This window comes from Thermobia domestica, chromosome 13 (genome assembly GCF_964235325.1).
Source record: "Thermobia domestica chromosome 13, izTheDome1.hap1.1, whole genome shotgun sequence".
Classification (NCBI taxonomy): Eukaryota; Metazoa; Arthropoda; class Insecta; order Zygentoma; family Lepismatidae; genus Thermobia; species Thermobia domestica.
Window position 1 is genome coordinate 41,089,975 of NC_137466.1, and position 19,406 is coordinate 41,109,380.

General features: G+C 35.2%; 1 protein-coding gene across 2 annotated transcripts in view; it reads left to right on the forward strand.

The window, feature by feature from the left end:
- The first annotated feature begins 15,322 nt into the window (after nucleotides 1–15,322).
- Nucleotides 15,323–19,406, forward strand: part of LOC145669176 (uncharacterized) — a 74,238-nt gene continuing 70,154 nt past the window's right edge. Inside the window, exon 1 of one of the 2 annotated variants that reach the window (XM_081737506.1) lies at nucleotides 15,323–15,423. In XM_081737506.1, the coding sequence (XP_081593632.1) occupies nucleotides 15,340–15,423 (84 nt within the window). In that variant the 5' untranslated portion in view covers nucleotides 15,323–15,339. The remainder of the gene's footprint in view (nucleotides 15,424–19,406) is intronic. The other variant, XM_081737507.1, reaches the window with a different exon arrangement.

Below are 19,406 nucleotides of genomic sequence, written 5' to 3' on the forward strand. Positions count from 1 at the left end.
ACTTTTACAGCACATTTTCGAGACGAGACAGTCTCAAATCTTGTCTCGTGCGCATCCCTAGTCCATGTCGTCTGCAACTATAGTAATCCGTAGTAAGACGCACGTGGTAAAGATGTTTGTAAATAGAAGCACATGTTGGTTGGTTGTAAACACAACCATCGGACCATCTCCGGATTAAATATTGGTGGCCACAGCGAAAAATATGGCAAGAGATAGGAAAAAACTATTTTTTTTTTTGGTTTGATTCAGCATTTTATGAATAGATTCCTCTTTTACAGCTATTCCTCTATTGAAACCGGAAATACTTGAAATCTATTACCACTTCTAGATTTATTATTGATCGCTATAGGGCATAAAGGGTATAATAGATGGTGAGAAGTTCTCTGATATGTATTTTCCGGTGTAATATTAGAACCCTATTCCGGTTACTATCATAGTTTTCTTTTTAAAAAAAGTTATTTCCATATTTAAGAAACACACTAAACAATTGTTATGAAATAACTCTCTAAATGCAAGGAAATTATTTAGCTAAGAAATCGTGTAGTAATTAGATTAATCTTTATTCATAAAAAGTTATTATGTATATATGATCAAGCTAAAAGGAAAAATAAGTTTACAGTGACCTTCTAGAGACAACTGATATGGATTAATTTACAATTTCGTTAATAGTTGTCGCTATAATCGGTTTTCAAATATTACGTAATTTTCAAATTTTAACTAACTAACTAACTCTATGGCCTATGGAACCCGGAGGTTCAATGCCGCGTTCACAAAAGCTCTCCACTGACTTCTATCCTTAGCTAACTGCATCCAGTTTCTACTTTGTATTCCAATCTCTGCGAGATCCATCTTAATATTATCCTCCCATCTGCGCCTGGGTCTTCCTAATGGTCGTTTTCCCATGGGTCTACCAGTCAAGACTTTGAAAGCATTTCTACTTTCTTCCATTCTAGCTACATGACCTAGACCTAAGCCTCCTAGACTTGACGACCCTAACAATGTTGGGTAAACCGTATAAACTATGTAGTTCCTCGTTATGAAGCTTCCGCCATTCCCCATTCTCGTTCCTCTTGGGTCCGAATATTCTTCTCAGAATCCTGTTCTCAAATACTTTCAGTCTATGTTCTTCCCTCAGAGTAAGTGACCATGTTTCACAACCATACAGAACAACAGGCATGATTATCGTTTTATATATTTTAAGCTTCAAATTCCTCGACAGAATTCGCGACGACAAGAGATTTTGAACCGAATAGTAACACGAATTCCCTGCTTTTAGTCGACATTTAATTTCTTCGTGAATATGATTTTCGTCTGTTAATATTGATCCTAAATATTTGAAAGTTCCACTTTATCAAAAGCATTATTTAATATTTTAACGCCTCCACAATTTGCCGTATTACGGTCCCGACGCACTTCCATGTATTTAGTTTTCTCTGCATTTACTTCTAAACCCATGTCCCTGCAAGCGTTTAATAAGATCTCTGCATTTATTTCAACTGTTCTCCTATCATCCCCTATTAAATTTACATCATCAGCATATGCCATAACCTGGTGAATGCCGTTCAACTCTAGGCCCTGGTTGCTATCTTTGATTTTCCTTATGGCGTATTCCAGCACAAAGTTAAATAATAATGGCGACAACGCATCTCCTTGTTTCAGGCCATTTTCGACGTGGAAGCTCGTGGACAGAAATTTTCCTACCCGGACTTTACTTTGGGATTCACTTAAACATATCTTAATTAATCTAATTAGCTTTCTCGGTATTCCAAGTTCTGTAAGAACGTTGTATAATGTTTCTCTCCTAACCGAGTCGTAAGCGTTTCTAAAATCAATAAATAGTTGATGTACTGGGGTATTGTATTCCCACTTCTTATTTTCAAATTTTAAATAAAGTAAAATTCACATTTTCATTCAAGGTTGTGATTAGGTGTTTATACGAATAGTTTCTGAAATATTAAATTATTTTCTGCACATAAAATGTTAATATACATATCAAATCAAATATAAAGTAACAACCATAGATGCTTTCTTCACTCAGTGGCGTATTTAGAATTTTATTTCGGGGGAAGCTATGCACAACACGTGAATAAGCACTATATTTTTCCTTTTGGATGCCGACAAAATTTAATGAATTTTTGCATATAACAAATTTATTTCGAGGGGGCTTGAGCCCGATAGCCACCCAATAAATACACCACTGAAATTACTATTTTAATATTGTCCCATATATAAAAAGATATATCTTTTAATATCCATATTAAATAATTTACTATTATCCATATTGTACATTCCCTACTTATAATAATAATGTTGGTAAAAAAATCAATTTAATTATCCTATCTGGGACAATAAGCATGCATCTGTACCATGGTAGTTATTTCTGTCAACACCAGCAAAGAACAATTGTAAATAAAATAAAAGAATCCATAAACTGTACTTGTTCAATTGATATTTATTTGCTGTGACTATATGTGCAATAGTAAGTATTATTCTAAGGAATAAGACTTGTTTGAAGAATTTTGTCAATACTATATCGACTATTCTATTTTGTCAATACTATATTGACTATTCTATTTTGTCAATACTATATTGACTATTCATTTTGTTAATACTATATTGACTATTCTATTTTGTTAATACTATATTGACTATTCTATTTTGTTAATACTATATTGACTATTCTATTTTGTTAATACTATATTGACTATTCTATTTTGTTAATACTATATCGACTATTCTATTTTGTCAATACTATATTGACTATTCTATTTTGTTAATACTATATTGACTATTCTATTTTGTTAATACTATATCGACTATTCTATTTTGTCAATACTATATTGACTATTCTATTTTGTTAATACTATATTGACTATTCTATTTTGTTAATACTATATTGACTATTCTATTTTGTCAATACTATATTGACTATTCTATTTTGTCAATACTATATTGACTATTCTACTTTGTTAATACTATAGTGACTATTCTATTTTGTCAATACTATATTGACTATTCTATTTTGTCAATACTATATTGACTATTCTATTTTGTCAATACTATATTGACTATTCTATTTTGTTAATACTATATTGACTATTCTATTCTGTCAATACTATATTGACCAGTGGCGGCGTAAGGCAAACTGGGGCCGGGGCCAGTGAAGTAGTTTGGGGCCCCTTTTCAAACAATCATGATTTATACGCTTCTATTTTTGACATTCATTTACATAATCATTCTTTCTGTTTGCTTCTCCCCTTTTCCGTTGGTGTGTGTGTGTTTCGATCATTATAATCTGGGAAATATTAAACATGACATTCAGCATCCCTGTCTATTTTTTAAATGCTTAGAACCGCCTTCAGGCTGATATCTACAAATAAAATTGGACCACGATTATCATTGCATATTTTTTCTTTTTTATTCATTTTAAACAAAGGACACGATAGAAAAAGGATTAGGGATACAAGTGTAACGGAAACTACAACCCACAACAGAAGTAACAATCTCAAGAACAAACAAAACGTAATCAAGAATCCAGAATTTATCCTACACCTATACTATCGTAGTATCAACGCGTACTGTAATTAGATGGAAGAATGGAAGTAATGCTCCTAATAATACAGTTAGAGACAAATTTACGTGCAAAACGTAACAATGAGCTGATATTGCAAAATTTGCAAATAATAATATAACCGATGCGATTTTTGAATGTAAGCTCTATGTTTTCTAGAATATTTTTGTTCGGTTCTCGCCTTTGGTGTTTCTCTGCGCAATTTCTTATATGGTTAAGTTTATTCATAGTTTCTCACCTATCTGAATTTACGTTAGATGGGTTTTATTTGATTAGATTTTCCTTCCTACAATTAGCCCCATTCACTTTAACATTCGGTTTCTCTTTAGTGATAATGTACGATCTATTTAGTCCCACTGCTTTTGCCGAAATATCAATGAATAGTTAAGCACTAGAATATTTCTTTTCTGCTTGTCTTTTTTAATATTGTTTTCAGATTTCGCACTTGTTTTATGATTATATTATTTTGTATTTAATAATTCAGTCATGTTTATATTCTGTCACTTATGACTATTTCCATTACCATTTACTAACATACTTAGTATTAGAATATATTATAACAAAAAATCCTGAATATATTGAATAATTGGGGATATTATAGATTAAATATGTGAGCACAGAATTTTACTACGATCCTACTTTTCATTACCACCTATCACCAGTCAATTGACAAATCTTGACAGTTTTTTATTACTCTTTTGGTACTTTTGGGGGCGCGTGGCTCAGTGGTAGAGAGTTCAATTCCGGTGCTTGGGGTCCCTGGTTCGATCCCAGCTCGCACCGTGTGGACTTTGTGGTGGACAAACACCGTGCTCGTGGGTTTTCTCGGGGTCCCGTTTTCTCCCACTTTCTTCATTACATCTTTTCATTCATTTCTTATCATCACCGTCCACTTTAGCCTAACCGGCATAACCGTGGGACGTAAAACAAAGATTTCATTTTCTTTTGGTACTTTTGTATTTTTATTGCCTTTACTTGAAACATGAAACTACTTTCGACAGTAGTTCCACTGCCATATTAGCCTATGTTCCACCAACATTCAGAATGATACCTTCCTTGCTTTGGTAGCAGCGAAAGTCTCAACTAGGCCTATATTATCAGAATCCAGTGGATGCTATTTCATTTTCGATAGAAAGAATGGCCAGATTCGTGAATCTTTCCTGACTCATTGTGGAACGCAAGTATGATTTAGTCAATTTCATTTTGGTGAAAAACCTTTCACATGATCCGACAGATACGGACAGTGTTATCAAAATCTGAAGAGTGGTTGCCAAACAGTAAATTTCAAGCCCCATTGAAGATACTATTTCAGGATATTTTGTGGTGAAAAGTCAAGTTGTTCTTTAGCTTTCTGAGCACACCTTAGTGAACGGATTAAATCCTAACAATCCTGAAATAATAATAAGTCATCCATAGGTTATTCGGGTAGAACAAAGCCAAATCAGAGCAACATGCTTTTAGCCTTTCCACACTGTCATCATCTAGCTGCTACACAAAGTTGGCCATAAAACACAGGAATCCAAATCTGTCGTTCAGGTCATGCATCTGAGTAAATGATCATACATTTGTTGTCTCATCTTATCTAGAATTTCATTGATAGAGCGCTTCACTTCGGCCTGTGCAGTCAGGTTTCATTCTTTGCTTCTCCAGGTATGCATATCCTTCTATTGTGTGTACCCACAGTTATGTTCAATGCCCTGCAACTTCTTTCAGCTGTGGATATGATTTCCCTGTCCAGTTCAAGTCTCCAGGTATCAATGGGCAACCAGGCTCTGTAACTGAATAAGAGTTTGATTGAAACTCATATCCTGAGATTGAAGGCATTTTTGGATCCGATTAATATATGAGAGATTTGCAGACCAGAAATATAGTAAAGCGATCAAGTTAAATGACTGGATGCTTGCAAGAAGAAGACTAGCATCTCCTGTAGTATCAAGCGTTTCAATCGAAGTGTCACGCAGATCTTCCAACGGATCAATTACTTCATCCAATTGACTAGAAAGCGCCTTTAAAGCTTCTGCTTTTGAACTCCATTTAGTGTCATTTTCACGATTCAGACCAATCTTTACATGGTTTTGCAGCACATTCCATCGATGAGTAGATCTAGGGAAGAATACCAACAAACTAGGGATGCGCTCGAGTCGAGACATGTCTCGAATCTCGACTCGACTCGACTCGAATTCGAGTCGAGATTCGAGTCGAGACACACTTTGTAAAATTCGAGACGAGTCGAGACAAACGTATTTCTCGACTCGAATTTTCGAGTCGAGACGGCTCTTAAAAATCTCGACTCGACTCGAATGTCTCGAAAATCTTTCTATAATTTTTAATATTATTTTGAAGAAAGTATTCACTCAGAAACAGCCTTGAAACCAATTCCAGCTTTTATTCCTTCAGAAAGGTACAGAACGCATAAAATTAATAGTTAATCTTTAAAGATCAAGATTTAATTTTCAGCTCAATTCAGTTAATTAGAACTAATAGTTAATGTCGTTGTATTTGGTTGTACTGCAAATATAATGATAATAATAATAATTGATTATCTAGTTTGTATAAAACTATTATCCGTAGTCTAAATCTAGTTTGTATAAAACTATTGCGATAAAGTGAACTTCATAAATTCTCTGAATGAGCAGTTGGTAGTCTATAGTAATTTAGCATAGTTATAATTATTGTGTTTTCGTTCCCATGAACGCAATAGGGTTACGTAACTTCTGGATTATTCGCTTGCCCAACTATTCTGAGGCTTTAATATGTTGCAGCATATCACGAGCTACGGATAATATATAATGTAACATTTGTTGTAAATCACATATTATGATACGAGACTATTTTACATAGTATATCTTATCTAATATAAATAAAATAAAGAGTTTGTTTGTGTGTTTGTCTGTCTGTGTGCGACCTGGGGACCAGACGAGTGGACCGAGAGATCCCAAAATTTGGTCACGGGTACCCTAGTCCAGGCCCCAGATCAAGACGAAGCGTTTTTTTTTAAATTTCGAACCAGGGGGGTCTCGGGGGGGACGTTTACTGGGACCGACCTGGGGACCAGACAAGTTGACCGAGAGTTACCAAATTTTGGTCACGGATACCTTGGTCCAGGTCCCAGTCTAAGGCGAAGCGTTTTTGTCAATATTGGAACCAGGGGGTATCAGGGGGGCGTTTAGCGAGACATGTAGTAAAAGTAATCCAAATTGATCGACATTAGTGTCAAATCCATAGTTTTCACGGTCGCTGAGATCAATGGTGACACTTCCATCAGCGATGACTTGCAAATTCAGCTACTACTGTATGCGGGCCGGGTGTCAGCGGGTGAGGAATACCGAGACATGTATAAATAGCCCATATTGATTGATACTAGTGTCAAATCCATAGTTTTCGCGGTCACTGAAATGAATGGTGATACTTCCACAGGTGTTGACTTCCAAATACAGCCCCCATGCGAAGAATGGGTATATTAAGCTAGTATTACAATAAATGGACTGCTTGGATGTCAAGAACTAGTACAGATAAGTATCATTCACTTCTATGCATAGGTTTTTTTAAATGATTTTTGTAAACACTAAGTTATAAAACAATGAACTACATACAGTAGTTATGGTTTTGGTTCCCAACATAAAAGAAATATGGATTGTTCATGAGATATTGAACTTCAACTTTCACTCCTGGAAAATTTCAATTTTGGAGTTAGGCCACTTGGGATTAAAGCAGTTCACTGTAAGATAAATACATTCCGCACATTGGTAACATAGTTGTTCAGGGGCCTTCGATTTCCATCCTCTCAAATGAAAGCTGAACGATTGGTTGATACATGCTGACTATATAGGAGAAATAGTGTATTAAGTTTTTGAGCTTTGGTGCGTATCCGTATTTACACTCTGATATAACTTTAAATTCACACTCAAATCGAGCTAATTGTTTAATGCATTTCAAAAGCTTTTGTTTTTGTGCAGCTCATTAAGGAAAATCTATTTCATAATCGTAACATTTATGTACTAAGAAACTATGAACGTAAAGTGGACTCGACCTAGCCCTGTGGCCGCTGTGACTCAGTGGCACAGCTCTCACCCTTGGTGTGTGAGGACTCTGATTCTGTGTGTGTGTGTGAACTCCGCGGCTAGTGTACGCGTCTTTGTCGTGGAAGACTCGGGCTCAATTCCCGGCGCGAGCTCATGTAGTTCGGATTCCACGTTAATCAGTAGGTCTACATTTCATATATCCTCGCTGCTGAAAGAGACGGTAAAGTCAAAATCAACTCAACAATATATATGTGAATTTCCTCGTGGCTGTATGGTTAACACATACGCCTTGATCGCGGGAGACTCTGGTTCGATTTACGGTGGAAGCTCATGAAGTTGTTACCGGTATCCCACTTTAAACTGTAGATCCATGCCTCATATAACCATAGATATAATATGGCACAGAGTAAAACAGGCATAGAAATTTAAGCTTTTTAGGCTAACTTAATCTTACATATAATGCAACTAGCTTGGCCAAGTTATAATGGAGGAAATGCTATCATTGCAACACTCTGAGAATAGAAAATGTTCGTCAGGTATTACTATTCCCCCTCTCCTGCAGAATGAAAACCCTGACTAAAACTCAATATATATATATATATATATATATATATATATATATAAAACTATTTTGTGTAATGTAACAAACAGTGGCGGATAGTATTCATGTTTCCTTGCAGAGGTCCTTACGAGGGTTCGCTTCCATCTTCCTCTCCCCAAGAACTAAAATAAATTAAAAAATTGCTATTACTTGTTAATCTTGTACAAAGGACGCAATTAAAGTCCCAGTGTAACACCCCTTCACATTTAGATTTTTCCCCTGGAAGAAAACCAGTTATTATTGTTTCTTGATTTCTCAGTCTCACCTACATAAACATACGAATAGAATTACAGGATAGAACATGTTTAGAGTGCTTGCACGTGACATCTAACTATATTTCTCATCAAATGTGTCACAGATGAAAATTTTCGTTTGTACTGCGTCTATTTTCTGGTATATATGTTTCATTTATGTTATGTTGCTAAAATTCGTTAGGAAACAAATACAGACTGCGCCTGTGTGCCTGACAAAACGTAAATGTACTGGATAATTATTTCTTCACTTTCTTCCAGAAAAAAAGTAACCCATCTCATGTCGGCTAACAAAAGGAGGTAGCGGACCAAAGATAGCCGTTGTTTACCTAAGGTCGTTACACAGCAGGGGTTTCATTCAGTCAGAGGGAAAAGAAAAAATAATTTAAGGTTTCTACATTTGTTTTGAACTGCAATATACTTCTTCCTTTTATTTTAAGAACCATTTCCTTCTCATTTGTCTGCATCAGAAAAAAATGCAAAAAAATCACTAGAATGTGCCTATTTACCCAAAGTACGTACTAGATCACTAGTTCAATAGTAAAATCTCTAAATCTAGTACGAAATCATAAATGTGGCATCCCTGGGTTGGAGCGAAAGTAATGGTTGGAGTAAAAACTAGTCCGTATTTCTACTGCGTTCTGTTGTTGAATTCACAGAAATGTTTAAAAATAAATTCAAGAAGTAAAACACGATCCTACAAAAGACTGTTTACTTGCTCACTGGTTTTCGTATTGTGAACTGAAACTGAAGTGCGCAGTCAGTTTGAATACTTCTGTCCCTTTCTACTTTACAACTTGAGGTGGGATGAGGGTCAGAATAGATCTAGTGATATACGGCTAAAGGAAGTGCTTCAGTACAGAGTCGGAAGCGGTATGTATTGTTTATACTACTTACAACGTTACCCCCCACATAAAATATAAATTCACCCTTTCTCCCTTCCCTTTTTCGAATACAATGAACCGACTCTTTTGCTGAAGAAAGATGCTAAAAGAAAATTGAAACATCTGTGTCTAAACTTTCTTTGAAGCGCAGTCTTTTGTATTTGTAAGGTTTTGCGAGTGTTTTCGAGATAGCCAAATCTTTGACCATGGACTCCTGCTGCGAACTGACCGTAAGTAAACACCCGATCTCGCTGTGCTCAATTTCTCTCGCACACGTGAAATGGGTTTGTTGTTTCCAAAACAAATAGGAAGTTACCTTGTGCTTTTGCATTTCTGCACGCACACAGGTACCATTGTTGTTTTAATGATCAGAAGAAATATCAAAACCATCCGATATATATGATACGAAACAGCTAACAGAGGAAGGCAAAGATAAAAGTAGGCCTATACCAAGTTTTCCGCGTGGTACCATTATGGAGAATAAATATTTGATAAAGTCACGTAGATGCGCTTAAACCTATTCCATCTGTCCTTATAACTTTTCTGGTCTCATCAATTTCTCAGGAGAATACGTACAACATATGTCCAAATTCCATATATACTCTTTCTAAACTAATGAGTAAACTCATTAAGAACACCAACTGATATCAATAAACAGTAAAGAAAACAATACTTTATACTTCTATCATTTGGTACACATCTCTATGAAGCATAGCTTGTTTCTTTCGAAATAGCTCCTTCGTGTCACAGCTGTGGTTAGTTTTGTTTTGTGTTAGGATGAAAGAGAGAAATGCAATATTTGCTTCGCGGTGAAGTTATATATATTATTAAGATGAGCGGTGATAAGCGAGGTTTAACAAAGAGTGCCTTTCGGATGCACAATTTAACGGGTAGTTGCAGTCCGTGTTGAGAATCGAACCAAAGCTATGTAAGACATGTTATGATAAATCCAAAAGGTGTGTTGTATCGGTGCAGTACCAGTTTTTCACGTTTTTCAAAATGTTCCAAAACCCAAAGAATAATCTTTAATTTCTGATATTTTAGTCGTCACAAATTACAATTTTATAATGTAGTCAATGTTTATAATTACTGGGCAGTTGGGCGTTTAAACTAATGACATCATAATAAAGTCAAAACCATAATTTTGAGTTGAATTGATTCTGAGTTTAACGTTCCGTTCAGCAGCGAGGCTATGTGAGACGTGGACCTACTGATTAACGTGGAATCCGAACCACATGAACTCCCACCGGGAATCAAGCCCAGGTTTCCCACGCCAAAGGCAAGTATGCTAACCGTTAGCCACGAAGGAGCTCCACCATAATTTTAGTGGGCGATAAGAAATATCTCGCCAGTGCTTTTACAATAAATAAAATTTTATAAGTATTAAAGAATAGTGGTAAGAGATTTTAAAATAGCTCTTTTATTTATGAGATATGAGTATTTTGAAAAAAAAAACAACTAAAGAATAGGTTGGCGGAACCACAAAAGACTCGTAAAATAAACTTTCTTATAAATACATACGCACCTTACTCACCTTTTATAATTGCTATGCTTACGTTCTCCATAAAAACAGAAATTCTCTTTTAGTGATACTTTACACAAGATCATGAAGTGGGTTCAAATTTAATTAAAGGCAAAATACAATACAATAATCCACAAATATTGCCTCAAGTGAGTTTAAAGATTTCTAAACACTAGTGCGAAACCGGGCTCTGCCGTTGCGATCGATTTACAGGTCTTGAGACGAAAGTAAGAAGGGACTTACGCACACAGTAAGTAAAAACAATTAATATGCCTGTAACTTTCCCCCAAATGGGTGTATCTTAAAACTAACCTCACCATTATTTTTCTAATTAAATTCTAGCCCGAAATTATGGATCATATTACCCTATTCCCATTTTGAAAACTTGACCTTAATTCAAAATGGCGGATTTCAAGATGGCTGCCATCAAGGTCATATCTACCATACGACTCCCCCCCAGGACTTATATGTATCCACATGGTTTTTCTTCACTTTTCTTCATTAACGCTCCGTTTACAAAGGGTAGTAAGGGACTTCTGTAGTAATCTCTAATAACCACATCACAATTCTTAAAAGTTATTAAAAAAATAGAAAACATGCACCATGGCAAAAATTTGTCATCACAAGTAATGATGCATACATGCCTTCTATCAGCAAAAAAAGTTTCATTGAAATTGGAGCCGGACATTTGAGTGATGTCCCTTGTGGGATGTGATTGAACGTGACGTCAGAACACATCGCCCCCCTTCCCGGAATTTACGGGAATTAGGTGACCTGAGTGAGCACATGTGGTGCCAGCTCTCTCCAGCGACCTATCAAGGATCATTGCGTGTATGCCAAGACGTGTCGCCGTTTTTATCCATGCCAAAAGTCGACATACTGACAATTAGGTAGGTAGTCATGATGGTCTGGCTGATGTGTGCGTATATTTTAACTCGTATATTTTGTCTCGACTCGAATTTCGAGACGTCTCGACTCGAATTCGAGTCGAGTCGAGACAGAGACTGTCGAGTCGAGACACGAGTCGAGACAGAAACATATTTTCGAGTCGAGACACGAGTCGAGACAACATTTTCTCGAGACGAGTCGAGACAGGCTTAAATCTCGACTCGACTCGACTCGAATGCATCCCTACAACAAACGTTCCATTGCTCCCAACAAAGTCACTGCCAGAACGTTAACGTACGCAGCATGTAAGCCACAAGGTTCAATGAATCATTGTTACAAGGAATGAAAATGGCCAAAGGACTCCGTATGAAAGTTTGAACTCCAGAATATTGCCCGGCCATTGTAGCCTGATTATCACAAGACTGGCCTCTGGAATCTTAATACCACAGTATTTCAGCAGAAATACTCTCAGCAGTCTTTCCTTCGACAGAGATGAAATCAATAAATGCTTCCCGAACTTGGACAGAATCACGTTGTATGTCAACAAATCGAATGATTTGTGACGAGTGTTCCATATGAGAACAATCAGGAGTTGAATTAAATATAATGCTGAAGTATTTTGATTATTTGAACACTTGTTTTCTTATTGAACATTTTCTTCACTCTAAATTTGTGGGCTGAAATGTAAATTCATACGCCCAAAAAAAAGAGCAGAAATGCGGAAACCAGCTAAGCAAAAGGGTTTCGCTTGCTGAAAATTCGACTTGTAAAGACAAAAGAATAAAGACAGAAGGAAAACAAGTGAATCAGCGACTATAGCATCTGCACCAAAGAGCTTTTAATTAGGAACAGAATGCTAGTACCCTAATAAAGCATTATATACGTTGATCCCTTCTTTCTACCCTTCTCTTGAACTGATATATGAATAAATAAAAAATTAAACAGTGATAGTTTAGGAAGCAGGCTATCAGACGGGGTCCCATTACTTGCATAAGACCTTAGAATGTAAATGACACAATATACTTTGACTTTCATTATATTTTAATCTACACTCAGCTTTTCCTTTAAATTTCTCTGAGGTTATTGAACAAATTGAAACTTTTATTTTATTCATATTTTAATCCACATACATTTTTTCCTTTAAATTTCTTTGGGGCTCCGAGAGAGTAAAATTTTTATTTTATTTATTTTTCACCTACATTCAACTTTTTAAAAACATTTTCTTGGGGACACCAAGAAAGTGAAACGTCTGTTTTATTTTTTTCGCCTGCATTCAACCTTTTCCTTTAAAATTCTTTGGGGGCCCCCCAAGAGTATGAAACATTTACTTTATTTTTCACCTATATTCAGAGCTTTTTCCTTTAAATTTCTTTGGGAGCCTCCAAGATAATGAAACTTTTATTTTATTTATTTTTAATCTACATTCAGTTTTTTCTTTAAATTTCTTTCGTGTGCCAAAGAGAGTGAGGCCCAAAGCTTATAGTTTGTTTAGCTTATACGGAAATCCAGCACTGATTAGCTTTATTAGACAGATATTTCTGTTGTTTCATCCGTTATTTGGTGTAATATTGATTGACAATTAATTGCGTTTACATTTAGGGAAGGTGTGGATTATAAACTTTGACGGACTTTGTACGGCTCATGCTAACAAGGTTCCTTAGTAATCATTTTTTACCTACCGTTAGGGGTCCCCACAAAATGAGGCCCGGGGCGGGGGCACCGCTCGCCCCGCCCTTACGCCGCCACTGATATTAATTATTCTATTTTGTCAATACTATATTGACTATTCTATTTTGTCAATACTATATTGACTATTCTTTTTTGTTAATACTGTATTTTGTCAAATTTGAGGTCATTGAATTGAAAAAAGTACATTTTTATTCACCAAGACTCTTTCATTCTGTCAATATATTAATAATTTACATATGTAGTAAAATATTGTGCAATGCTCGGAAATACATCTACTTCATTCTGTGGAAGGAGGGAGTAAAATAAAACTAGCCACGAATCATGCTCAATGCCTTTTCCATGCACTCCAAAATTAAACTTCTGCCTTGTAAAAGTAATTTGAACTGCAATATTAAAATCTCCAAAATGTTATATCTGGTTTTACCTTAATTTTGAAGAAAATCTCAACCAAAATAATATTTCAGCTTACATTACTGCTCAAGATTCACTAATCAGCAAGCTGATGAAACAAGTTATGGCACTGATGAAATAATAGCCTATCTGCTCACAAGAATTTAGATGTACTTTTTCACTCAAGATATTTTTTCCAATTGTTTTATATAGTGGGTTATCTTTCACAATTTCACTTAAATATTTGCTTTTGATTAGCATGCCTTACTTCAGCTAAAAACAGCAAAATTATAAAATACAGTATATATTGGAGCGGAAATTTTATACAAGTGACATTTTAAAACCACTATCGAATACCTAGTCCTAGTCTCAACCCCAGACGTTCAACAAATCATGGGGTTCACACGCCCGTTTCCGTAGCAACGTTACATTAAAACATAATGGAGAAAATAAACATAATTATACACGGCTAAGAATATAATCCGCCTATTTTTAATAATCATCGAAGTTTCTGAGTGAATAATTTTGATAATATTTGTCACAAATAACGAAATCAAATATTTAGATACGACAATACCAACATAATACAAATTCACATAATTTAGAAGAAAATTCCCTAAATATATGCATTTCAGTAGGTAACAAACATGATCATTAGTATCACTACGCCCACTGTATAAGCAAATTAAATAACGCCGAAATTAAATAATTGACATAAACGAAAACTTGAACGAAATGAGAAACAAAATTAAATCATAAAAATAATATAAAAATTAACCCTGTAGAAAAAAAGTTAAATTGAGATTCCTACATGGTCCGAGATCTAAGGACAAGTTTGGTTTAGGTTTGTTAAGGTAGGTTTAAAGGCAATTTTGCTTGAGATAAGCTGAAGAATTAAGGCATTATTTTAGAGATTGGTTGAGAACTTAGGTTTATTTCGGTTAAGGTCGGTCAAGGTATAAGGTTAATTTTGATTGAGATCCCTTGAGGTCTAAATGTCTAAAGGCAATTTTGGATAAGATTGTTCGAAACCTTACGCCAGTTTTGGTTGAGATCGGTCGAGTTCTAAGGCCAGTTTCTTAGATTGGTCAAGGCAGGTCATGGTTGAGATCAGTTGATACGCAAGGCTGATTTTGGTTGAACAATATTCAACTCAAAAGATAATTTTTCTATGATTTCAGAATTCTGTCACTCCAAAACTATTGATCATTGCATACGGGTTGATAAGGACTTTTTTGGTCTCGTTTTCACTTTGTAGAATCACGTCTTGATGTTTGTTTCACACTTCACAGTATATTGGATAAGATATTTTGATGTTAATTTGAATAAAACAATGTATGCTAATTTAATAATTTGTAACGAATAAATTTGTTTGATACATTAGTAATTTATAGGCAATAAATCAACTCTTGTTAATCATTAAATAAATAGTACTGTCAAATCAATTCTATTCAATGCTTAGCACAGATTCATTGTTAACCAATAATTGCCGTTTCTTTGGGAATTAATTCAAATCAAATAATGTGTCTTGAAAATACAGTGGATAAAGTGCACTCACTACGCAAAAACATAGGAAATAATACGGCAACGGAAGCATATGGTAAGGTAAGGTATTTTAGAATATTTTTCATACTTTGTGTATGTTTTTCCGAATAATAGTAATTGGAATTTATAGTCTGTATATCTATATGGTAAGAAAATTACGAGAAACGATTGTCAAATAAATTGTCACACTTCCATTGTTAAGAATGGAATCAGGAAGATGCATAACATAACGAGTACATTTCATACTGAAATTAGCAATGGTTAAACCTTATTATTGACTACATTATTATTCTAATATTACTTTGCAATACACTCTCCAGTTGACATTGTTACACAGACATGAAAAATAGGACTGAGTCATGTTTTGAGACAGATAGCATTGTTGTATCTTTGCAGGCAGAGTAAATGAAAGTTATACAGTCAGAAACAATATTAGGTATAGGTTGGAGGTAAAAGAAATGACCTATACTTTACCTATGCTTAATACTTTACCTAACCTATACTTAATATTGTTTCTGACTGTACGATAAATGCTAATACATTGTCCAATCGACAATAGGATGACCAATGATGAACTGTGAAACAGACTACTAGTTAATCAAGTAGGGGCGGCTTTAGGATTTTAATTTTGGGCAGGCCCGCTCCCTCGCTTATGGATACATATACACATTTGATTGGTTAATGAGAGTAGGAAATTACTTTTACAGTATCGGTAGTGGTTGATGCTCTACCATTAATATAAATAGTGGAAAATATATTTACTCTTTATGGTATCTTTTAGCGTTTATATACTTTTCAAAAGTTTTGGGTAGGCATGTGCCTACCCTTCCTACCCGCTAAAGCCGCCACTGTAATCAGGATTCAGATACAATTACCAGATACCCCAAAAAGGATTATTATGTCATTACTTGTATGATTTCCAATTACCCTGTTTATAGATAAGGGATGCTCGTTCTAATTATGTGAAAAACACCCACGAATCTGTGCTACGTGTCACTGTAAGCAAGTATTGTATATAATCTGCGTCAGGACAGAGTGAAGCAGGGGCGTTAGCGAAGATAAGTATGTGCATAGAGCATGGGCGTCTCTGGCGGGGGGGACGCGTCCCCCCCAATATTTTGAAATACGAAATATTCAATATTTTATTTTAATTTAATTTATTTACTAACAACAGAATAACATCTTTGATGTCCCCCCCAAATTTTACATGCCAGAGACGCCAATGGCATAGAGGAAGATTTGTTTGTTTCAACATTTACTAATGCGACTGTTTGTTCTCATGGTTAAAACTTGTTCTGTTCTATTATTCGTATCTACATAAGGATACCAACTGAAACTTAAGCCATGAAAAGAATTCTCAGTGTTCTCAGAGTTTCCCGACGTCATAAAATAGAGGTAATGAAATTTTGGTAGCAGAATGAATTGGGTGACAATACAATATTCCGTTACTTCTATATATTCGTATATATTATTTTCAAAGTTAGAGCTCTTGTTACATTTTAAACATAGATATCAAGCATTTTGTATGCAACCAGCTTTACTACCGAGTAAAGCGGGGTTATCTAGTACACACGGGTTAAGATTCGGAAGCTCGAAGAACATTTCAGATTTTCACGATTTTTCATATATACATCACAAAAATAAATAATAAAATATTGTTTTAAAAGACATGCTTTGTTTTAAAACTCAAGGATCTTATAAAATAGAGGATCTGCCCTTACAACAAAATCTTGAGGCCATACGTCACAGTTTCGCCACCCCTACTCTGCCCACTCCACCCAATAGGATCGCAATGTTTTGAGCCAGGGTGCGAAATCACGGGGGGGACGGGAGGGATTTCCCCCCCACTAAAAATTTTACACTAGCTTTTCCCCCTCACCAAAATCTTTAAGGGGGGACACCTTAATAGGAAAATATAAGTACGTCTATAAATAAAATTTTCAGACAAACAATAATTTTAAATGCATGTTGTTTTAAAAAACGTACGGTAGTTTATTTGTAAAAGGATCAGGTGTTTAACTTTTAAGGTTGTTCGGTTGTTGACAAGATGAAGACCTTTATTCTCTAGCGTACCAGTTGCATGCAAAATTGGTAAAATTTCTCAAACAAACAGATTGTTTTTCAATTTCAGTGGACGAACCTACAAACAGGTTTGCGGATAAGCACTTGCTGTTATATGAACATATGTGGACGAAGAAAATAAACCTTGTTGTCGTTTTTATAAATTAGTGCCTGTAGAAAATGCCGATGCAAAATCCCTTAAAGAGAAAATTATTCAAGCATTTTCCGAAAATGGCCTAGATATTTTTAATCTTAAAGAAAAACTGGTTGGATTTAGTTCGGACGGGGATGCAGTGTTTACTGGGAGAAACGAAGGTGTTGCTGCTCAATTTAGAAGAAATGTCAACCCGTGCCTAATTAGCGTACACTGCATGGCCCATCGAATTGATCTTGTTTCTGAAAGAGTTTTTGGTGTTGTGAATGCTGTTCACAACTTTGCATGTTTGTTAGGCGAACTTTACCAGGTGTTCAGTAAATCATCTACAGCTGCAACACTTAAAAATATCGCGACAGTCACAGATGCCGCAGGACAAAAAATTGAACGATTACAGTGGTTCGGATTTCACCTTAAACTGTAAGTCCACATTTCATAGCCTCGCTGCTGAAAAGGGTCATTAAACTTAAATCAGCAAATCAATCGTATTATAGTGTTTGTGCTTTTATTTTCTAAAGTTTAACGTCCTATGAATATTCACCACGGCTAAGGAAGACGCTCATGATGAGATGAATTATAATGGTTGATTAGGATAGTGGAAGGAAGCTAGAGGACCCCGAGAAAACCCCCACCCAATTGTTTGTATACCACAAGCAGAATTTGGCGCGAGCTAGGATCCAGCCGATGATTCCACGCACCTGAGGTGAGCGCTCTACCACTGAGGCAACACGGCTTTTTGTTGTCTATCAAGTATTAGTATTGAAATCATTATTTATAATAATATATTCTTGCTAATAATACAATATAGATACATAGTATTATTTAGTCTTACAAAGGTGACCGTATATCTGAACGACCAAACTGAAACACTACGTACGTAGCGAAGAAACGAGAATTTCATAAATAATAATAAAAACTATACTCTGACTCTACAGCTCATGAGGATCTATGGCTTGCCAGGTGGAGCGCTTCAAGTTAGTAGTTCTAATGCTTGGTTAGGACATCGGTTCTCAGGGACTATTATTTCTGACTTATATATCTCTACTACTATTTTCGCGAATGTAATCTTCAATATAATGGTAAACACAAGGGTACTGTGCTCCCACTAGAGTCTAACCCTGGACCATACGCACCGAAGTGTATATTAAATGCAGTAGATAAGTTACCAATTTTGCTTAAATGAATAAATAACATTAAAGTATTTTTAAATAACAATTACGACTAGTTTGAACATTATTATTATTATTATTATTATTATTATTATTATTATTATTATTATTATTATTATTATTATTATTATTATTATTATTATTATTATTATTATCCATTAATATTTCAATTTTTTGGAGGCTCCGCGAAGCATTAGTGTGGATCGCTGAACTTCTTCCCCCCCACCATTTTCAAATGATTTCGCACCCTGTTTTGAGCCAACAAACATGGCGGAGACGAAAGTAGACAATCAGACGATGGCGGAAACGAGAGTAGCCAATCAGACGTGCCGATGCTCGGTTGTTTTTTGGCTTCATTATTTAATAGGACGAAGATACATATGGGCAGATCCTCTATTTTATAAGATCCTTGTTAAAACTAACAAACAAATCAAATCGCGCAACAAAGGGAAAAAGGAATTCATTTTTCAAGAAAATTACCTTTTTAAATGTATATATGCCTGACCAAAAGAAAAGCATGAGTAACGTTATCATAAAATCATTTGATATTCATGAGTATTAAATATTTTATAAATTGATTGTATATAAGAGTGCTCTCAATAATTTTTTTAAAATTCATGGATAAAAAGAAATTTTATGAAGACCTTTTCTTTCATTTT